Raw genomic sequence first — 24,059 nt, forward strand, 5'->3', positions numbered from 1 at the left:
AGAAAACAATATTAAGGGTTCAGACGTCGGTTGCCACAGAATACTTTTGGTAGTTAAGCTGGCATTTCTTGTAATTTTACCAGTGGAAGTTAAATTCTCTAAAATGGCTTTGTTTGTTTGTTTGTTTTATTGGAGTAAAAGCATCACTGTGCATTTTAGCCAATGGAAAACTCTTTTTTTCCCCTCAGCCTTTTTTTTTTTTTTTTTTTTCTGTTGAGAGAGGCAGTCACAGTCAGACTTCTGGGCAGAGTAATGGTTCTTCTGCCAGAGAGCAGGTGTGGTTTTAGGTGGCAGAGTGGTCCTGCTGAAGCTCTGATAACCAGTGGTGAGGTTGTATGATCACAAATGGACCTGTTGCTCTTGCAAGGTTGTTGTGGAATACAGCAGGCTGTAGTTGCTAGTATACATAAATCTTTTTCTGAAAGAGTCCTTGAAAGTTTCTCTCAGTTTCTATGGATGGGATATAATCATAAAAGCAGTATAAACTTCTTTGAGAACTTGAGATGGTTTCAGGGTAGGTCTCTTCCAGCTGGAAGAGTCACAGGTATCTCTGTACTCTGTATAGAGATTTCCAGAACAAAAGGGCTTGCTGAGTTTCTCCCAGAAACCTAAATAAAACATTAGAGATTGTATGGTTTGGATAGGTGGACTTGACAGCCCATGAGGGGCGTGGGGGGAGGGAAAAAAAAGAGAAAAGGTTTATACATGTGTTGTAGAAAGTGACAGGAGATTTGATGGAACCACATTTTGTCTTTCTTTGGTCAAATTGGCAGTTGTCCAGATATCAAGGCTGAATTGTTGTGATCCACAGCTGAGAGATTATTAGCACAGTTCATCCTCAAGAGATTAAATTGAGGAGAACCGACTGATGATGGCTTTGAAGGTGGTCTGCTCTGTATGTCCCCTTCCCAGGCATCTTTCCCAAAAAGTGGTAAAAATCAGTGAGTGGTTCACTTTAGCGTTCCAACACATGTTAACATGTCTGGTTGATAGATGAATCCTGCTGTAATTTATAACCACTTAGCTGGGTCTAGTTTCTTTCATATACCCACGCATAAAATCACTGGGGAAGTGATAACTGTAGGGCTTGAATCCAAACAGGATTGGGATCCCAACTTTGATTTAGATTCCTTTTTCCTTACAGACTAAAATATATCAGCAAAACTGTTATTGGATATTCTCTAGGATGTTAAAAACTTATCTAGGAATGCTAAGACTATGTATTTGTAGAGGACTTCTGCGATTTTCCTTTTTTTTTTTTTTTTTTTTTTGGACGTGTCTATGTTTTTCCCAGTCTCAGATATTAAATTCTAAATCTCAATGGCTGCCAAAACATTCAGAATCCGTCAAAAAACACCAGCCAGTTGAATGTCCTTCAACAGCTGGGAGGAGTTAGCAGAGTACCAGCTAAAGCCCTGTCTATGGGGATTAAAAGAAAAAAAAGGATTATTTAACCTGGCAGCTGGAAAGAAATAAAAGAAATCCACGAGATTCATCGACTGCACACCAACAAACGTAGCACATTTAGGAGGGAGGGAAAATTTGCTTCTTTGATAGAAGACAGAATATTAAAATAAAGTCATTTTTAAGGGTGACTGGAAATTTATTGGTTTTCAAACCAGACCCAGTAAAAATCTGGCTAATTCCACAGGAACTCTTTTTGCATTTTGCACATAAATCTGGAGTTAATTGTTTTAAGGAAAATGTCGTCTGATATCCATCTAACCTTAAAGGATACTCTGTCATATGTTTAAAATATGCTTCTCTAAATGGTATTGTTGTTTATCTGAAATTTTTCAGGTTTTCAGCCCACTATGTGTATGGTTGCCTTTGGGTGTTTTGGAAAAAACAATTAAATATGACTGAACATGACATTATAATTACAAAGTAAATATGCTGTAATTGAGTAATTAACTCAACATTTCTTCCTAAAGGCATTGTAGGAACGAATTCATGTTACTGATCAGATTTCAGATTCTTTATTCCAAAGGAGAAAAAAAGGCTTCCATTCTCCAATATGGATGGCTAGATGTAAGACCTTTTAAGAGTCCTCATTTTATAAATGTGATATGTGTTTTTTAAAATTTAATATGTATTATTGATACATCAAATATTTTTCTAATATGAAGTAGTCTTTTACCTATACAAAGAGAATACTTGTGTCTCTTTGCTTGCAAGTCAGTTCAGCTCTGTTAGGTAGCAGCTATACTCTGCTTCGTGTATTATTAGCAAAAATAGTAATTCTGAAATTGAAACGTGTGTGATAAAGCTGTTAGTAGTAGAGTTCCTGAGTTTTAGCTACAGAAACACTGCAATGAACTGTGTGAGAAGCAAATGTAATCCAGGTGAATTCAGGAATTAAAATCTGTGTTTGTCGAAGACAGAGGGAAAATGAATCATTGCACTTAAGTGCACTGCATAGTGGATTGATGTTGAACCTTAAGCCTGATACAGATTGACAAATGCCAGGAAGCTGAAAATTAGGACTGTAATGCCAGACTTTGCTGTTTTTCCTACCTTGTAACTTCCATATAGTTCCCAAAAGAATGTTTTCCATGCAGATCCGATATGTAAATATTAGGAATTTGGATTTAGTTAACTACAAAGGGGTCTGGTTTCCTTGGGATGAATTTAGCATATTGACAGCAAGTCAGTTGACAGCAAAGTCAGCAAATGAAGTCAGATAAGCCCAAGGGCCATTAAGAAAACAGAGGAAATCCATAGTATTCATTACTCTCTGGAGTAGTGAACAAATAGACTTATGTGTAGGGAGGAAAGCTTCACCTGAGCGCTGAAATTCCCATATGATACTTAAATTGCCTATTACTGCTATTATAAATTGTATATTGCCTATTATTATTGCCTATTATAAGTTGTATAGATGCATAGAGTGTTTTCGAGTGTAATTTAAATTCGAATTGGTGTCTTTAGAGAGAAGTAAAATGCATTTATGGGGTGAAAATTGAGAGTGATCAGGTTTAATTGTGGGTTTAATGGAACTTCGGTATGACCTGTATTCAGGAGCAGCATCTAGGTGTGGATTACATGAAAGTTTTACATCGTTTTCACCTATGTGAAAATTTTAAATGAAAAACCTGAGATTTGCAGGCGTCAGGTTTGGTGCAGGCAGTGTTGGAGTTGAATTCCTAAATCAGTGAATGGCTTGAGTGATAGAACAATAATATGTTGTCTGGCAGATTCTCACTGGCTTTGGCACAGCTGCACAAATTCTGGGAGGGTGAAGTGTTTGTTAGCTGGTGTTTGGGATGGGGTGGTCCTGCACTTAGCAGTACATGCTGCTGAGTTCTCAGAAACATTTATCTACAGTTCTGTGTAAGAATTATTTGCTACTTGTTTAATGTGATGAAGTTTACTGCTTAAATCAAAAACAGGGGAATTCATGAGGGGAGTATGTTGAAAAGCAAATTCTTAATTTTGGTTTTGGCTTTACATTATGACAAAGAGAGTTAATAATTTAATTTCAGTTTTGGATTTGAAAACAAATGCAGTCGCACAACGGTGACTGGAATGGAGTATCACTTGTCATTTCAGCCATTATGGCAAAAGTCAGAAATAAAAGCAGAGAGTGAAAGATTAACATGAGCATGGCTTCAAGGCTTTTATCTGCTTTAAGGCAAAGGGTGTCAAGGAAGATCATAAGAGATGAAAAATTGTGTCCTGATCTGCACACAGTGATAAAAGCTGTTATGCATGCCAGGAAATCGGTCAAAAATAACTAGAGGGACTTGCTACTGGCAGTTCTTAAAAGCAACTAAAGTGTTTTAAAATAAAATTTTTTAAAAAATCAGGTATCAAACTTGAGAAAAATTGAGCATGGGGCTTTACAGGTGCCTGGCAGCATCTCTGGGAAAGTGTCGTAGCACATGGTCAGATGTGAAGTGCTTAAAAAAGGATCACATCTTAAGATATGCATAATTCAACCAAACACTGCAGGAAGTTTTTAATGCTGATAATGCAACTTCTGTTACTTTCTATGAAGCATTATGCTTAGACATCTTCTTAAGTGCTTTTAATTTGCAATGTGATTTACACAGCTTTTAGAGTATTTCTGTCAATAGATATGCATTTGACTGGAACATCCATCCTGCTGTTTAAAGGCAAAGCTTGCATTTAAATAAGCACATATGGGTCAGCAGTTCTTTATCTATTTTTCCAGCGCTTAGCATTCTTATTGAGAACGTTGCTGTTATCTTGCTTTGCCTTGATTTTGCTCTTATTTCACCGGAACACTTTTTTACTTTTATTTTGGGGTATGCATTTTTGAGATTCTGTTTGCTGTGCTTTAAGGTGAAGAACATTAGTGCACAGAGTACAGAGCTAGGTCTGACTGGATGTTGCTAAGGGTGTTGGCATGTGTGCTGTAGGGCCAGAGGATTCATTATTTATGAGAAATATGGATGGGGAAGTTCCTGCGTGGAGTCAAATCTACAAATATCAGAGGGAAGGAAATTTATTCTTATGGCACATATCAGTGGTGTTTGATACTTCAAAAGGAATTTGATGTAAGCTCATCCAGATGGCTTAATATATTGGTGGATTTTATTACTCGTCTCCCTATGTCAGTGTTGAAATATTATTTTAAAATACTATTTAAAGATAGAATTACTGCAGAAGATGGAAAGCCCCACTTGTCATCTTAGGATTTAAACCTCTAGTTCATGTAGCTAGTTGTTCTAATAACAGCAATAGAAAGTATCTAAACCTGATTCTGCAGCTACTGAACAGAGACCTGACAGATTGCCCAGTGCTGTTTGGAGATTAATGTAAAGACTGGAGTATGGATATTTAGAGCATCAAGCTGTATTTTAATTTATTTTTGTGTTAGGATGTAGAAGTCCAGAAAATCTGTCATACCTCTATAAAGGCTATTTTTCTTTCCTTTTGGAAGATTGAGGAAAAAATTGTTTTCTCTGTAGTTATTTGCTTATCTTCTTATATATTTATGTGGTCATGATCCCTGTAGTACAAACATCTTCCAGTGTTAAAAACTCTGTTGCTCTTCACAACATGCCAGGTCAATAGTCTTGGAAAATTAATTTTCTCCTTCTTCATCAACTATGTCGTGTGTGCTTATGTGAAGATATTACTCTAGGAGGTACAGGCAAAGGATTTAATATAGCATTTAATTTTAGCAAGATCCATGTTATGAAATGGTGTGTAGTTACCGATCTCATCAAGCCTGTAGCAGGCACAGCAATACTGGGATGTTCAATGCATGTGTCTGGGTGGAAATCAAGGAGAGCAACTCCTGCTCTGGTCCTCCTGAGTGCACAAGTCCTTGCTGACCACACAAGCAGGTTTGACTCTTATGATACAATCAGAACAACAGGTTGTTTTTTTGTCCTGGTCCAGCTGTGGTGATTGAAGGCAGGGCTCCCAGCGGGTACTCCTGTACATATTGTCCCATGATTTGCATTATCCCTTTTCAGTTCTGCTGACTCCCCTTTCATCTGCCTTTGGGCCTCCTTTCTTTCTCTAGTCTTCTCCAGAATAGACAACCAGCCCCTACTTACGTTTTTCCCCATTGTCCCAGCTCTTCTACATCCATATCCAAATTTGGTGTTCCTGATACCGGTCCTCAGCAATCCTGGCCTTATTTGGCACTACTGACAGAGATACCTGGGTGCTGTTGGCCTTCTGATATTCCCCAACAGTACTTCAGTGCTTCTTTTAACTGACTGTGAAGTTCATTCATCTCTGATTCAACTCCCTCTTAACCGTGTGGGGATCTGGCCATCCCTCCCAACGCCACCTGTAACTCTTGTCAGCTTCTTGCCATATCATGTCTGGTAGTTTCTCATGTCATATCCAGTAGTTTTCCATGTCCTGTTCAGTCACCCAGGCCAGGGCTGAGTCATCTGCCTGCAGCCCTAATACCAATTATTCTTAGTAGTCTTAACTTCAGTAATGAGTGCTGCATATTAATAAGTAAAGAGGATTCTCTTCTTTGTAAGTGCAATCTTTCCCTGGTGGTCATCAGTTTTATAGCTGGGGAATGTAATGGTCATGGAAGGAGGCCAGTATTTTGGGTAACTGGAAACAAGTGATCAGACAGGATTATGGGGAGTCAATGCTGAGATTTTGGTATGAATTTTGAACCAGATAGGTTATGATCAGGATGCGTGTGGTTTCACTCCTGGATGTGAATTGCAGAGATAATGTTTTTCTTGTATGTAGATATTGCCATGATCCAGTGGGAAATGCATAGAAAAGGGAACTCTTACCTGGTCTGTCTCTGGGGACTGCACGTGGTAGTATGTGGTGTGCACACAGTGTACTTGGTGCTAATGGATAAGAGGAGTTAGACCTCTCTCTTCCTCCCAGTTCTTCACATACCTATCAGTAGGCACCCTCAGGGCTCGAATAGCAGCCTGGATACACAGACATTTCTGATTTTTATCTGCCATCTTCCCACTGTCTGTATCATGAGGCATTTTTATTTTTGTTTTCAAATAGCTGGAAAAAATTGTCTTACTCTCAGGAACCATTAGAATGTCTCTGAGATGTCTGCAGTTGCACTGTGCCTACACAGTTGTGAATATATATAGGCAGAAGTATAATTTGCTTAGTGGACCAGAATGAATAAGTGACTGTGATTGGAAGGATCTGGCTGTGTTATGAAAGATTTGGAAAGAAATAGAATAGTATGAAATAAGAGAGAAATGGTCTGTGTTTTCAGATTGTCATTCTTCATATAGTAAAACTAATCATTTGGTGTAGATTTTGTTTTACCTCACTGTAGGTGTTTAAATTGTCTAGTTGGAGCTAATTATTTAGAGCTGGTGTGTAGTCAGTGGAGAGGAAGGCAACCATGGCCACAGAACATTATAGATATCAAAATAGTGGAGTAGGCTGCTTTTTTTGGAGCTACTTAACTCTGCCTTGACTATATAGCTAAAGCTTTGATGACAAAGTTAGACTAAATGTCAGATTTTTAGATCGCTAAAACTAATGGAATAAATTCCACCTTATGCCTGTGTGTTGATTTTTAATTTTGGTTGTCAGCAACAGAAGCATAGTGTCAAGAAAGGAGTTATATGCCTATATTAGGCTTTAGTAAGTCACCTGTCTCTCAGGTGACCTGTATGAATGCAAATACATTAAAGGCGTGCCTCCTGCCTCAACGGATGCTGTTAAATAAAAGAAATTGGCCAAGAAAAGCATGGTAAGAAAAACAATAACTTGGGAAAAATCCCTGTTGGAAATGCACAGAAGCTGCTTGTTGAGGAATATCATTGTTTCTGTCTAGGGTCAAAAAAATTAATTATTCCCAAGACTGTGCTTAGGAGTGGGAAATTTCGTGAATACAAAACAGGTAGCTTCAGGATGGAGGTGGGACTTTCCAGGCAGTGTCAGAGAGGGATGGCAATTGTGCCAGAAGACACAACATCAGAGGAACTGTGCTCTCATCAGTTCAGTCTTCTCCTCCTCATTAGCCAGTGTGGGTAGCTGAGCTGGCTGGAATGTACCACATTCACAAGGAAAGATTAATAGTTAGAGGGTTCTCTGCAGTAATTCTTTGATTTGTGTGTGTTGTGCTTCGGGGTGAACAGATACACCATGCCTGATTTTGATCATGTCATTTTTGAGTCATTGCAAACTTATATACTAGCAGGGTCTCAAAGAGAAGGTAAACTGAGGTGCAAAATTCATTTGGTCTCGCTAGCTTGGCAACTTTGTTTGACTTTGGACATATTGGCAGATGAGCTTCTGCCTGCCAGAGCCCAGAGTGTGCTGGGTCTGTGATTTCAACCAGAGGGAGAGCCCTTGTCCCTCTGGGATGCAGGCAGAGGAGGAATACAGTGGTACTCCATTCTGGTGACATCAGAAGAAAAGGTTAACTTGTCTTGGCAGAGCAAATTTTTGTCACCGTAAATAAGGGGTGGCACACACACTTTCTTTATATCTTTATACTACTATATTATCTTGAAGAACATGTATCTTTTCAAAATTTCTTCCTCTCTCTGCCACAAGCAAGGATACAAAGTCTTTATGCATCATCCCGATATCTCTTCAGAGCCTCTATTCCCAGAATTTGCAGCCTTGACTCTCTCATGCTGCCCTTTGCATGAGCTCCACAGTGAACAAACACCTACTGTGCCCTGGGAGAAAGGCTGGGCTATGGCAGCTGGGATATGTGAAGCACCTATTCCAGCTTCCTGAAGAGCAGCAGTGAGTAATTTTGCTCACAGGGATTGTCATCTGTGATGGGGCAGATCAGCTCAAAGCGACGCTTGCCCTTCTCATGAGGTGCTGAGGAAATAATTGAACTTTGTGGACTCAGTTTTGAAAGCTGAATTTCGAAAATAGGAAGCGAGGGGATTTTTTTAAATGAAGCAACAACATTTAAATGTAGTATTTCCCATTGGTGGCTTGCAGTTTAATCTTTCTGTAGAAATCAAACATATGCTTTGCCTCTATGGAAAGCTATTCTGTAATTTTGCATAGGGTTGTCTATGATGTTTTCCGTCATGGTCTCACCATTTGCTTTTGAATGCTCATTTACTGCCTGTGCCTGGTAATGATACAATGACTCAAAACTTGAGACAGGAGAATGTTTCAGGAAATGTATAGATTTAAGTGGGAGTAATTTACTTTAAAAAAGTAGCTGTTTTTGTAATGCTACTTCTCTGATCAAGCCATTGTGCTACAAATAACTTGAAATAGGGATAACAATGGGGATCCCCGGTCTACATGTGAAAATGTTCCATTTATCCCACTACAAGCTTCAATATGTTGCAAAAATTACCTTTTCACAGGGATGCTTCTGACTGATGTATTTTAAATATCATCCTAATAGCTTTGTTTCCTGCTGTCCTTGGGCTGTCTGTGGAGAACAGATTTTTGAGGACATCTGCCAAGCTGAAGAATCTCTCACAGCAGTTTCTGAATCCTCCCATTTGATCACCAAAAGGGACCTTAGAAAATTACACAGACCTGATCTGGGGAGATAAAGTGGAAGTGAACCCTGACATTTCACAGTTAAATTTCTCTGGTTAGGCCTCCTCACAGTTACCTGTGTGTACCCTATTAGACATCTGAGTTTGCTTAGTTACAGCTACCAAATATTGAATATAATAAGGGTTATTCCAGTAAGTTAAAAGGGTCATGGGGTGTCAAAAACCTTCTGTGTGCTCATGCTGATGAATTCCCATGATTTTTTTTTTTTGATTCTCTTTGTATAAGACTAAATGATTCAGATATTTTTAGTCTTTCATTGAAGATATTATCCTACTCTACATTTTCTTATACCTCTTTTTTTCAGTTCTTTGAACTATTTCATTACTCTTTTCGAGGTGTGGATTCTAGAACTGGGGCCTGTAGTGGTGTGTTCCATAGTAATGCTCTGTACAGCCACATTCCCTGGACTTCACGCGGGTGGAAACTCAGTCAGGGCCATGTTGTCTGTGTGTTGGTTCACTCTGACCATTACTTAGAGCCAACAACTGGCTCTCAGGACAGACCAGCTCAGTCATGAAAGAGGAGTTAAACCTGTGTGCACACTCTGCCTCCAAAGAGGGAGGGCACAGTACTGATGGCAAACTCCAGAGCTAATGAGAGATGCTTAAGTCTTGTAAATAGGCTGGATGTTTTAGGGTTTTCTGTTATGCTTTTGTTGGTTGGTTTGGGGTGTTTGGTGGTTTTTTTTTGTGTGTGTGTTTTTGTTTGTTTGTTATTGTTGTTGTTTTCTAATGAGAAGTAGAAACTAAGAATCTCTTGGCCAGTGTTCCTATGCTATCAGAGTAAATGGTTTATAGGAAATGCCTTGCTTCTTTTGTGATGCTGATCCTGCAAAGTGCACAGCACTTCCCAAGAAAGGAACACAAAAGCCTCAGCTTTCACCATCTTTGGTGTGATCTGAAAACTCTGAAGGCAGAGCTGAAGCAGCAGCTGGAGCAGGAACTCAATGGCAGTTCTAAAATAGTGCCTACTGAGCTCTAAGCAAGTGGTCTACAAACCTGGTGTGGATCTGCTCGTGCCACCTTAGCTCTGCTATGTTTAAATTCAGTAATGATCAATGAATCTGCTTTTATATAAGCAGGAGTTCTTATTTTTAGAAAGAATCTATAAAGACTGTCTCAAACAGTTGTCTGCATCTGCTGTAGAAAAGGTCACAGAGAAGCTGCTTAACAATGTTTGTATAGTCAACCAGTGACATAAGAACTATTTTGGGGTTACATGTTATAGTGTTCAGCCTGAGATGTAAACCAGATGCTGGTTTTCCTCATACAGGTGCTTACAAAGATTCTTTTGCAAATTTTCCCCCTTTTATTATCCACCCCCCTCCCCACCTCCTTTTTCTGCAGTTGCAATCTTCTGATTTAGTGCCTTATTTAGCTTGGAAATGCTCTTCACTAGCAGAGCAAGTCAAGAGTGCTTGTTTTTGCATCTGCATATTACATGTGCTTAATATTCAGACTTGGAATATCCAGCAAGAAGATACCAGTAAATAAAAACATGGTAGGGAAATGTCTGCATGTTGGAGATAGAATGTGTTACCTTAGGTACCAAACAACTCAGGAAAATTATTTTTCTCTATGCAAAGTGCCATAAAAGTATGACTCTACATCTGTTAATACTTTATTACCTCTAGATCACAAAGGTCTAGTTTGAGTAAAGGAATGGTTTTGTTTGGGTTTTCTTTTTCTTTTAATTGTCTTTTAATATCACCCTGACATTGAACCAAGCCACTGTTTTCCTTTGTTGTATAACATGGTTTATATTCATGTGGTTAGTAATTTTCTGTGGTTTTGTTTTAAGGGGAGTTCACAAGGCCTTCCTTTTCCTTGCTTTGCAGAGCATTTTATATAGGGAGCATTTCCTTGAGATTTTGTGGATGAAAGGAAATAGATAGAATGGGAGAAGCTTTTGTTCTTCCCTCAGTTCAAATTTTGCCATTGTTTTGCATGATCTCTTTCTAGTACCTTAATGATGCCAAGTTACAAAGAACAACCCTGTTTGAGTACTTTGATTTTGTATAAAATTATTCAAAAATAAGAACATTAGATGACTGAAATCAGGAAAAACACCAAACTTCTCTACTCTATTTTCACTTAATTCTTAGGATTTGATATAACTCTTTGTATAGTTCATTTCAAAACTTACCTCTTCAGTTGCTTTTTCTGATATTTTGTTGATCTTACTCCAAGCAGCAGGGGAAGAAAAAAAATTGCATTTTAAAAATAGAAAAATGTGTTTTTTAGAACACTAAGATTAATAGCTGAAATCAAAGTCAGTTTTGACACTTGAAACATCTTATAATACCTTTTCCTTTGAAACTGCCTGCATTTCAAGAAGGGAGTACATCTTTATTAGGATACTGCAGACATAACCTAAAATTAGATAAATGCAGTTTAAAATAAATTTGTGCCTTTATGAAAAGCAACAAATAGTTTTCAAGCAACTGTTTTGCGTGGGTGCTAATGACATAATTTACGGATGTCTGGTTTTCACCTAGTATAATGCATCTCTGAAAATTAGAGAGATTATATATTTATAGATAGATAGATTGATAGATAGATATATTATTCTTCTAATTTGTATGCTCAGTACCTGAATGAATCTTTGATTTGGGTGCCTGCTGTGGTCAGTTCTTACAGCCCTACACATGGACTCAGAGATAGCACTAATGGTGCAAAGTATGACACTGAATAGCCAAAGAGCTTGATGAGATGTGACCCCTTTGAATGAGAGGCTAAAAAGGAGGAGGATGTGGACCAGATGGCCTTCAGAGGTCCCTTTAAACCTGAGTTATTGTATCATAATGCGGATTAATGGCTTCCTGACGTGGGTATCATCGCTGGGAGGGAAGGCTGGCAGGGAGTGCTTATGGCTTGTATAGGAAGTTTGGATATACACTCTGCTTTTGCATGCTTGCTGAGCTCTTTCCAGCAAACTCTGCCTGCTGCCTGGGTTTATGCAGCTGAACACTGACTCCACAAACACAAAGAGGAAGCAAAAGCCCTCAGCCTGTTAGAATTTGCACTGTCTCTTGTTTGTCAGGGCTGATCTCCATTTAGATCTGGATGCTAAAGTTTGATTTCTTTTTGTGTGTGTGTGTGTGTGTGTTGGGGTGTGTGTATGTGTGTCTATTGAAATTTTTGTCTGTAACTCAGATAGAGACCTATATAGAGATCCCTTTGTGCTTTTTAGTCATCATCTGATGTAACTGAGAACAGACTGCTATTTTTGGACTGAGAATACTATGAGTTGTGGAAGAATTGTGATTGATTTTTCTAGGATGAGGATATTGAAATTGCAGGCTTTGAATTATTTAGATATCATACACTCGTACACATTTCCCGAATTGTCACATGTTTTGGGCCAAAAGCAGCTACAGAACTGGGTTAAAAGCAGCTGCAGAGTTGCTCTCCACCTTGTTCACAAGCACATGTGCATGCATGTGCTCCCCACAAATAAATGGGAATCATCTCATTTAATCCACTTAAATTTGTTGTGCAATTAAACTCATGTTTTAGGTTACTTCTGTACAGTCTGAAGATTGGCACTTTGAGCAGCTGTTTTCACTTGTATTTCAGACATCTGTCTTAAGGATAGAAAAAATGATCCTCTGCACTGACTATAGAGAGGGTTTAGACAAGATCCCTTTTTTTAAATGGTTCAGGTAGGGTGAGGCAAATCACATGAATAGATTTCTGTATTCATTTTTATCCCACTCTGAATTCTCAGGCAAGGAATCTGGAGACCATCTAATACAGTGAAGATTATTTTTAAAGTGCAAGAGCTTAATTTCTGCAAATAAGTTATATCTAGATTACTCACTATGTGAAAAGTAATCATTCACCAATAAGAAAATGGTGAGCAGTTAAGATGACAAGCTTGTCAGAAGAATCCAACTTATAGAGTTGCAGTTTATATCCAGAGAAATTTTACTGAAGCCAAGGAAGTTTTCCCAAAATTGTGCTTGATCCCAAGATCTGTAATAGTGGTAACAATAACTTAGACAAATGGTGGAAAAAAAAACAAACAAGAAAGCTCTCTCTTGGTGTTTCCATTTGAGGTTCTATGCCTGGAGTTTGCCCAAGAAACATGTTGCTCCTTCAAGAAACTAGCATGTTGCTGCAAAGGTTTTGTGCTGACAGGTACCCTAAAAATTAGCTACCCCACTTTAAAAAGATGTATGGATGCATTATACCATGAGATGTGCATCTATAACTGCCTCAAGTTGGGTTTTTAATTTATATGCCATTTATGCTTTGTGCTCTGCTGGAGACTGCATTATCAGAGCAGAACTACTGTTTTATGTAAAAACCCTTGCTAGCCATTCCTTCAAACACACGGCTAATTGGATTCTCTCAGGCATATTTGAGACAAATACAAATACTGTTATTGGTAAAAAATATCTTTATGTCCCTAGTCCTCCGTTACTATTTTTGAGTTGTATGAATGTTTCAGTGAGCTGTGGTTGAAGGAGAGTGTTCCCTGGTGTGGTAGTTCGGCCTAGGCCTTCCTTGGTGACCAGTTTGTAACCAAGGAAGGGTCCAGATTTACCCAGTATTCCCTACAATTTTTATGTAAGCTGGGCTATAAGAAGAAAGAAGGAGAGGCCTTTGCTCTCTTTCCTTCCAGTGGCTTGGAGGTGCAGGTTCCCTGCTGTTGAGTCTGTTGTGTTGGGGAGCGAGGCCTGGTAAGGCCTTGTCGACCTTGGGAGACGGAGGTTGCTGGCGATCGTTCCAGAGAGACTCTCGGTTGTCCCAAGGAGAGTAGTGAGATATTTCTTTGCTAACTCTTTTAGCTTTTATATATTGGGCTACTAATCGATAGATATATATATATATTCTATTTTGGTTTTTTTCCTTTTCCCTTCCCCCTTCCCTTTCCCTTGTGAAATTGTATATATATTTCAATTGTATATAACTGTAACATAAGTGTAAATATATTTATATATATATATTGCTTTAGCTCTCTCTCTCATTTCAGGTTTTCTTGGTTGTTTTTCTCCCTCTTCTCCCTGAGGTTTGAGGGGGGGGGTGGGGACGGACTTGTTGTGGTAAGGTTTGGAGACTTGGCAGGGAGCCAGCTTCAAACCATATCACCTGGCTTGACTTCTGAGAGCTTAATCTAGGTGCCACCAGAAACTCATCTCAAGACACCAAAAAGGATTCCTTGGGAGTTTTTGTGTTTTCTTGTAGCTTGAAAGCCACAAAAGAAAAAAAAAAAGGCAAATATTTTGAAGGAAATTGCCCTCTAAACACCTCTTCACCCTAAGAAGTTTATCTCGTAATAGAATTTGTAATTCAGCTGAGTTGTATTACAGACTTCTCTGGCTCAAACTTTTCATATTACACACTTGCCTTAGGGCTTATAATTTAGTAGGCTTCATGCTTTTTTCACTTCTTCCTCTGTGGAGAAAAAAAAAAAAAAGAGATCTTACTTCCCAGTCTAGTTCTCTTGAATCCGTAGTTACAGAAGAGAAAAATCCAAAACTAGATTTTTGTGACTGCTGAGACTTTTCAAACTTTGGGCTTTCTAGATTCTTCTGGGTAAGGTTTGACAAGATGGCTCTGGTGAAGGAGGCAGAACAGACTGTTGCTTTACTTACGTTGTTTCAAAATGGAAAGTGAAAATTTTAGAAACGCTCAAGTGATGAAATCTTAGACGATAACTTCTGATCACCTGCTAATTAGAATGGGGAGAGGCATGGGTTCTATCTTTTTTGTTAATGTACACTGAACTGTAAAAGCCCAAATTTATCAGTAAACAGGAATATAATTTGCTTTTGGTTGTGTCTTTTATTAAAAAAATTAAACCAAAGCCACAAAAACAGTGCCCCCTCTCCCAATACTCCCACCACCAAAAAAAGAAAAACCCCAAAGCAAAAAAACACAACCCACCCCAAACACCTGAACTATGTTCATTGAAAACCATAGCATTTTCAAATAGAAAAGTAAGGGCAATCTTGAAAATTTATCTTGGTGCACATGGAGGAATATCTTATTAGGAAGCAGTCAGTTTGCAACATACTCTGAAATAAAGTATATTTGCATGGAGAGAACTATGTACGTGGTGATGTTAAGGGAAGAGTTGTCCCATGGTTTATTCCATTGTTGATAGTGAATTATTACTGCTTGTATTCTTGCTGGGCCTTATTCATGAGCCAGGAATCCCTCGTGCTGGATGTTCTACCAATGTAGAATCTCTTTCTCAGAAAATTCAAAATCTAAATAGTGTTGGCAAAGTTACAAGAATTTACCATGCAGTGTCAGTAGTTAATTTTCAAGCGTAAATATTTAACTTGGAGGCATTCAGTACTGGAAGTGAGAGGAGCTTGTACACTTGGGCTCTTCATTGAAATGGACTTTTTCCACCCTCCTAGAAGTTCATTGCTTCTTCTGTTAATAGCATGAAGGGAAAAACCCCACCTCTGTTTTGAGGGGGGAGATAAAGGAAAACAAAGATCCAGTTGCAAAGCGTGCAAAGCAGGGTTCTTGAATAAGATTTTGTTGTTGTTGTTGTTGTTTAGATTTTTAAAACTGTTTAGTCTCAACTACAGCAAACAAACCATCTTAAATCACTTATCTTCTCTGTGAGTGTGTGTGTTCTGAAACCCCAAAACAATTTACAGGAAAAATTCTTTAACTCTCTTATCTGGGCTAACAACTACACACTGAGTTTTAGTCTGATGTGATGTTTAAAAGTGTGTGTCTCCATTATAAATTTTGTTATGGAAAAAGGCATAGTTCAGGTTGCAATCCAGCTTTCATTATAATTCGTATCTCTAATTAGAAACTGCCTTCAGAAAAACACTTGTTTTTGTGAAAAAAACCCTAGTGTTACTTTAGCAGTTAGTTGTCAGAAATAATGTCTTGTCAACATTTTACAAAGGGCTAATAAGGAAAAATATCCAAATCATGTTTTAAAGCTTGAGAGATTTACATGTGTGCAGCCTTGCATTCACTAGGGGAAATTTCCAGGCATGTCAACTGAAAATTTAATGGAGGTTTCTGGAAAAAAACCCTGCTACTCGTACAACTAAATGGGTTTATTTCATGTCGAGATTTTAAACTCCGTGTATGACTTGTTGTTGTTTTCTTGAAATGCTGAAAGGCTTTTAGACTTTTAATATTTGCAGAGTGATGTTTTAAAAGCAAAGAAAGAGAGCTCCAAGCTGATTGAGCTGAAGGTCCTCACCTTCTCCCCATCGTGGAGAGATGAGCATGCACATAAAGTCTTATGAGGTGCTGATGTTGCTGTGATAATCTAAAGGTTTGAGTGAAGCTGAGTTTACTCAGATAGGTCTTTTTTGATAGATTAACTGATGAATAAACATATAATCTTTCTGTTCAAAGGCCTTCCTTCCTGTCAAGCTTGCTCTAAACTAACAAAAGAAACTACTACTCACTATAAATCTTGCCTCGAGTGTGTGATTCCAGATACATGTTTTTCTGGCCTGGTCTAAAAGACTTAGAGTGTGGGAGGTACATCCTGAATTTTTCTTACTGGGAAAAATCATTGCTTCTGCTTATACCCTGTGAGCATGGTGATAGATATTCCCTTTCTGTTCTTTGAAATAAAACATACATACATATATATCTAGAAACCAGATATATAATATGTGTGTATATAAAATACATATAAAGGCTGTTAAAAATACATTAAAGGCTGTTATTGTATCATCCTCCCCCTCACATCCTCAGGAACAGCAGTCTGAGTTCTGTCACTCCCATTTCTGTGACTTTGCCTCATAGCTCATATTTTTTAGGCCTTTGTCTGATCTTGCTTACTTTGGGCAGCCTAAACTGAACTGTGTCTGTCTCAGAGTATGGGAACCCAAAACTGCTCCCTGTATTTCAGCTGAAGCCCTGACAATGCTGAGCTGAAGAGAAGGATTCCTTGCAGTGTTGGATAGATTTTATCCCTGTTTATATACTACATTGTGATGGTTGCATTCTGATGGGAAGAAGGCAGTGTGACAATATCAACCTCTGTTTTGTTGCAGATCCATTATAAACCTCCAAGGCTTTTCTGAAAATAATTTGGGCAGATGATTCATTTTGCTTGAATACTTTGCATTTGTCTCTGCTGAACTCCACTCTGTTTTAAAGACTTTTGCTTCAATTGATGAAGTTCATTTTAAATTCAAATTCTGTCCTTCAGTGTATTTGCTTTACCTCTCAGCTTCACAGGTACCTGCTTTAGTAACACTGTTCACTGTTTAATCATCCAGATCATTAATTGAACAAAATCAAAACATTGAACAGAATCAGGTCCAGGGCTGGCACTTGGGTACCTCTGTGTGACACATCCTCCAGTTCAGACTGTGTACCAGTGATTGCTGCTCTCAGGCATCCACTGGTTTTGTACTCACGTTATAGCAATTTTATTCTTGCTCATACATCCCTAGCACCTAGTATTCTTATGAAATTATCATACAAGACCTCATAAAACTGTTAGTAAAGTCAGGAGACAGGGACCCTGCTGCTTCCATCTTGCCTGTGAATTCTGTTACTCAGTTCTGGAAGAAACCGATTTGCTTTGACACAATGTATTCCTGAAGGATTTGTGTCACTTGCTCTTTTTCTACCTGTCTTCCAGGTACTTGGAGACCCTTGTTTATTTTACTTATTCCAGATTTCTTTTTCTTTTTTTTTTTAACTGAAGTTAAACTGGATTTAATGCCTCCCTTCCACTTTTTTAAGCTCCATTCACCCTTTCTCGGTCCTCTGAGAACTCTCCTGTCTTCATTCCAATCTTACAGCTGGAAATAATACCTGTTTTGGTTTGGGGATTATTTGTGTTAGTCTACAGCTCTTGATGGATTTTCTTTTGTAAAATTGATGCAAAAAGGTCATGTAACACTTAATCCTTCTTGCAATCATCTATGAAATGCTCTCCTTTTTCCATTGGTTAATGGATCAATGTTTTCCACACTCTTCCCCTTATTAACAGATGATCTCATACACTGACTTTTTTTTTTTTTTTGTGTTATTCTTCATGCTTCTCCTTTGGACACCTCCCACTTGAATATTTTATAGCTGTTTTCCTGTGTGCTGGAATACACACACGATCTTAGTAGTGTGACCAGTTTCCTACTTTCTGTTTGCTTTCTATCTGAATTCAATTAAGATATTATGATTTAACCAGTCTTATCTTTTGCTGTACCCATCTCTCCTCTGCTTTGGGGAAAAATACAGCTGTGCAGCACAGTTTCAAGGTTTGCATTTTTAGGATCCTGATGTTTTTAAAGTGACGGAAAAAGAGAACGGTGACACCCCACATTAGGATAGGTCTATTTTCATTTAAAGAATTAACTAAACACAACTTCCTATACAATAAATATGTGGCTAACTACATGAAGTCAAAAAAGCTCAGAAGTTGTGATTCCACTGTGTCATTAACTTGCCCACATCTCATATCAAATGGTCACTGTTTAGCTGGGTTTTTATAATGATGCTTTGGAGATAGTTAATAGGTGGTTTGACAGATAGTATTAGAATGCAAATGCCACTTATAAAGTTATTAATGGTCATCACTGTATATTTTAATAATGATTTTGGTGATTTAGTTGTAATTTTACAATGTCAAGTATTTTGTGCAATGTGGTTCATTTCCAGTTATACAGCAACCTTACCTGTTACTTCTGTGACTTAGCTCTGATTTTTGAGACCCGTGCTTCTGTTGTTTCTGCATCTGTTTTAGTTCTGCAAATTCTCATTTTTGCAAAAATGAAAGTCTCTCCCAAAGACTTTGTAATCAAATTTGTTCACTTATACGGCCTTTTCTCTTTAATTATTCTCCAAATGCTTAAACTCTTGATCCATAGCACAGAAGTACTTGGGAGAGCAGAATTCTGTGCACCAGCTGGACACAGTCAACAATACAAATTCTTACTAAAGGATGGTAGGGATTAGGAGGGTGATGATGCTGTGGATCACAGTGCTTAGTGAGTTATTGCATTTGGGTGGGGGCTGAATTTCCATTTCCTAGTTCTGGTCAACTTCTAACTTAATAACCATGCAAACAAATATGATTCCAGTGATTAAGGTAGCCTGAAACTTGATTTGTAATGGGGAAATTTAGTGAAGTATTTTAACTGCTATGTTGCAAAAAGAAAACAGAAAATCCAGTAACTGCAGCTCTCAGGTTACAGCAAAGTTTTGTGGTGGGGGAGAAATGAATGCTATAGGTGAAATTTCAGTGTGATTCCTCATGAGTTCAATATGTACTGTTCTCCTTGCTTCCTAAGAAATAACACGAAGCATTTAGATTACAGGGTAGAATTTCATTCTCCCTGAAATTTTGGCTGTGCTGTCCTCGAAAATATTTTGCTCAGTTCTTGAATGTGCTTTCCTTGAAGCTGTGTGAGCTTCACTCTTAAATTCAAGCTATTGCTACAAACTGCCTCTAGAAAAGTCATTTGTCACTGCCATTAGTCGTTTAGTACAGATATTGTCTGCAGCCTCTGAGCTTCATAAAACCGACAGATCCTTATCAGTAATCAATATTTGTAATATTTGTTAATATAAATCTGTCACTACTGACTCATCATTTGAAATGAATTTGAGACAAAGCACTTTGTTACGGGGCTGCTGATCATGGTAGAAGCAAAACCTATAAAACTACCAGAAGTGGGATCCTTAACTTTGCTGGCACATCAGAGTCAAAATGCATGGACTTGAATCCTCACGTGGAACCTTACTAATAAGCAATAATAATGAAGACTCTTGACACGTTTCCAAATTGCATAAAGGTCTTCATTAAGATGCAGCAGCTGTTTATTTTCAGGACCACATGGTCTAGTCAGCGTGATAACAACACAATGGAGGGGGATCAGCAAGATTGCCTTTAGTGGAAAACACCCACATCTTTCTTATCCACTCTAATGGGTCAGTAAAGAAGAGCTGGAGTTGGAGAATAATTAGAGTAATTTTCCATTTATTTTTTTTCCTTTCCAGTGTGCCTTAGGCTAGGGAGGTCAAATAGATGCTAGAGAGAAAAACTGCATCTGGAACTAGTCTGAAAATAAATATGTATCCCATGAATGGTGCTGTGTACAATTTGCTTAGCCTTAAAAAACTAAGTTTGTCTGCCAGTTGATTGCCTGCTTCATCGAGGAAATCTGCTTAGCCTGTATGATTCTGAGAGCTCTTTTTCTTCAGCTTCAAAATCTGAGGGATGTGAATTAACTATTTCCCATTTCTTGTTTCTTTCAGCTTTCCCTTTCACATATCAGAGTCATATTACTCACCAGCTTCCTTTTGGCTGGTTTGCAACTAGGAGATTTTTCAGTGAGTGGAGACAAGCTCTGGATTTTCCTGCTATGTAATGAAACTCTAACAGCCTTGAAATCTTATGGCAGTGCCTGACATAAAATAACACCTGACTCTATCAGGTCCTTCCTTGTGATTCAATGAGATGAATTTAAAAACCTTATATGCTTTCTAGGTAGAAGCATATCCTGTTGCCCTCTGTGTGTCAATGCAATTGTATTTATTCTACCTGCTTTAGTTCATTAGTAGTGCAGTGAATGCTCTGATACCTTGGCACTGCACATCCAGCTATGAAATATGCATCTTGGGTAATTATTTCTGTTCAAGAACAGCTCGCCAGTTCCCTGGGTTTGAATGTATTTCATCTGATATTGTAAATGAAACACCGTGTCAAGTGGTCTTTTGTTTGCTTTGTCTGGTAGTCTATAAGGAGCCCAGCTGACCTATTTAGTGACACCATATTTCTACACTGATCTGAAGTGGAACATGGTCAATAGTAGATTTTGAGCTTGCTTTGAAATAGAAGGTGATCTAACTCCTTTCCTGGGTTTCTCCTGTCTGCCCCTTGCGCACACACGTTTTCTGAAGCAGAGTCTGCTGCTCAGATATAAGGCAAAACACAGGCCATGGAGTGTGCAGTGGTTTGAAACTGAGCTCTCGTTGTGTAGCCTTTTGAAGAACAAGATCTGTAGACCCCTTGGGCTCCCTTTTACCTGTATCTCAACATATGGGCCACAGCCAAACTCAAAAGTCCCCAACAAATAAAAGTAGGCTCTCAAATATTATATAGGGTATACCTAAACATGATGTTCTTCTTAATCACAGTTTGCTGTTGTGACTGGGTAGATTCCATGTTGCACATTTTTAACATGGCTTATATTTTCTTCTGCAAAGTGTCTGTAGTAAAACTCCTTTAATCCTTCTCAACTTCTTACAAAACTCAACTGAAGCTCCAAGGAGTAAGGGAATCTATTTTGAAGTTTCAAAATTTGCTCGCTTTGAAGTGATTGAATTTTTTTATTTGAGTCACTGAAAAAGCCTCGTTGAAGAGACACAGGTGACTCAACTGTCTTTACTGAACCAATGGAACAATTACACCAGCTTGAAAGGGTGACTAATTTTTTGTACTGCCAAGACCTTCTAAATATCAGCCACATGTCACCTGATGTGTATATTCTACTATTATGACTGGACAAAAGAGTATATACTGCCTCACTTCTGGCTAAAAGAGCAGCAACACTTGGGTCTGCTAGGTCTTAGCATTCTTGTTAACATGCACTTTTTAAGCAAGTGTCACTTACTCTATTGATTCAGTATTTTGTCTGTCTTAAAATCAGTTTATCAGGATAAAGGTATAGGTTCTGATTTCTAAATATACATTGATTGGCCTAAATGATCTGCAAACCTTGCCTTTGTGTTCCAGTTTCTGCCTCAGTGTACCTTCTGGTCAGGCTGTTCTTAGGATTATACATATGTACAGTTTGCAGAGGGAATCAAGCTTATTGTTAAAATTTCACTTTATTTTGAGATAATCTTGAAAGCACAAGGATTTTTATGATAGGACTTGAGAATCCCACTTGGGTGCTTTGCCATGTACTAAATAGCATAATAGTGCCTGTCTGTGTGTTAAAGTGATGAGAACTATCCTCACCTTTTGAGCTTACAAACAGTCCCACTTGCAAAATGCGTGGGTAAAAAAGAAAATGGATAGTTTGTTTTCTGTGAATCCTGGAGATTGTATTGATTGGAGGCACTTCTAACAGCTCAGTATCCACTGGTCTTGTTGAGAGTCTCTTGCAAGATGAAGGATTGCATAGTATTATTACTTTAAAATGAAGAGTTTGAATGGAAAGAACAAGCTGATAGTAAACTGATATCTTACACTTAATCTTGTCTCTTGATTTTACTGATGCTGAAGGTTTTTAAAAACACTGGTTATCTCTTCTGCCGTTTAGAAAATGCCTTCACAAATTTCTGTCCGTTTGATTTTGTTTTTACTTTTCCCCCCACCCAGGTTCCAACTATGGGAGTCCCCGTCCAGCTCATGCCAACATGAATGCCAATGCAGCTGCAGGGCTTGCCCCAGAGCACATCCCTACTCCGGGGGCAGCTCTGTCCTGGCAAGCTGCGATCGATGCTGCCAGGCAAGCCAAGCTGATGGGGAGCGCTGGCAATGCAACGATATCCACAGCCAGCTCCACGCAGAGGAAACGGCAGCAGTATGGGAAGCAGAAAAAACAGGGTACCACCACAGCTACACGTCCTCCCCGGGCACTGCTGTGTTTAACACTGAAAAATCCCATCCGGAGGGCCTGTATCAGCATCGTCGAATGGAAATATCCTTTCTGATGTTCTCGCTGAGAAAACGGCGAATCACTCGTGCACATCAGGTGCTATTCATGGGGAAATCAATACCTTAAGTTGAAAGGCGCTGCTGGGAACTTAAAGTGCATGAATAGTTTTGGATGTCTTAACTGAGATCGTTTAGGCAGGGGGAGGGGGAAGGGAGGAAGATCAGAGCTGAAGCCTTAACTACACCTGTGTGTAAGAAAACACTAGAAGTTTAAATGATGAGGGTTAGGAGTTGAATTCTGCTCTTTTGAAAACACATGGCCCAGACTGAAATGTTTGGGAGATATTCAAAGTATCTGAGGCCAGAATTGAACTGACTCTATGGGACTGATAGCAGCTGCTGGCTTTCCTTTTCCTTTCTGGGACTTTCATGTGTTTTTTTTTTTGTTTTGGTTTGGGTTTTTTGTGTTTAAATGTTTGTTTGTTTTTTATTTATTTGTTTGTTTCTGGTTTGTTTTAGTTTGGGGTTTTTTTGTGTTTGGTTTTGGGTTTTTTAATGGTTGCGTTTTTGCAGGCCCTTAGAGGTACCACCAGTCAACAGCTCTGGTACTTTGAATTTCACACTTTTTTTTTTTTTTGTTAATCACGTGGCATCACGCTTTCTACAGTATGGAGAAAAGAATGGGGCAAAAGGAGGAGGTAAAAAAATCCCCAAGTTTATGCAGTAAGATTCTGAACCAGGGCTCAGGACTGTTAATTTTATTGGAATTCCACTTAAACGAGTAAGGCTCAGTAATGTATGGTAAGGGATAATGCTTATCTAGAAGAAGGGAAAAAGAAACACGTCACAGTAATCCTGCAACATGTACAAATGCAGTGCAGAGCCAGATCTAATTGTCTGAACATGAGACAGACTGTGCCACAGACAGCAGATAACCACTGACACAGAACTGCCCAATGTAAGGGTCAGTGCTGCTTCCCTGGAAAGCCATGGAGAGCTGGGCCAAGGCTTTTAAGTGCAAGAAGCAAAGCCCTTCTAGTCACCCAAGTCTGATCAGTGCAAGCTGGAATTTGAGTATTTGGTGTGAAACACAAACTGAAATAAAATACATCTCCCTTGCATCCCCAAAGAGAAAACAATACTAACCCTAATCACAAGCTAATGGGCTGCTTCAGTAAATACTGAAGAAAATGAGTGTTTTTAGGCATAGATAAGCAAGTCAAGGGAAGGTAGTACAGAACTTGGCAGTAGTTAGTATGATAAAAAATGAATTAAGGCATTTAAGATAATATGATAATATTGTTCCTTTGGGTGTCTGGTGGGATGTTAGAAAGGTGAAAATAAAAAGTGAGTATATTAAATATTGCTGACATAGACATATTTTTCAGATGAAGAACTTGTTAAAAATGCCCCTGTCAATTCTTAGATGTCCTTAAACTACCTGCCTACCTATTCCTTTCTTCTTCAGATGCTGATTTTTAATCCCCCCATTAAGTTTGCTACTTTTTATTGCT

The 24,059-nt window shown here is 38.5% G+C and overlaps 1 protein-coding gene across 1 annotated transcript in view; it reads left to right on the forward strand.

Moving 5' to 3' along the window:
* CACNA1C (calcium voltage-gated channel subunit alpha1 C) overlaps positions 1-24,059 on the forward strand; it is a 439,532-nt gene that overhangs the window by 5,783 nt on the left and 409,690 nt on the right. Inside the window, exon 2 of the mRNA XM_017804609.1 lies at positions 22,267-22,588. Coding sequence (XP_017660098.1) covers positions 22,267-22,588 — 322 coding nt within the window. The remainder of the gene's footprint in view (positions 1-22,266; positions 22,589-24,059) is intronic.

Source organism: Lepidothrix coronata, unplaced genomic scaffold (assembly GCF_001604755.1).
Source record: "Lepidothrix coronata isolate B3197 unplaced genomic scaffold, Lepidothrix_coronata-1.0 Scaffold10, whole genome shotgun sequence".
Lineage (NCBI taxonomy): Eukaryota > Metazoa > Chordata > Aves > Passeriformes > Pipridae > Lepidothrix > Lepidothrix coronata.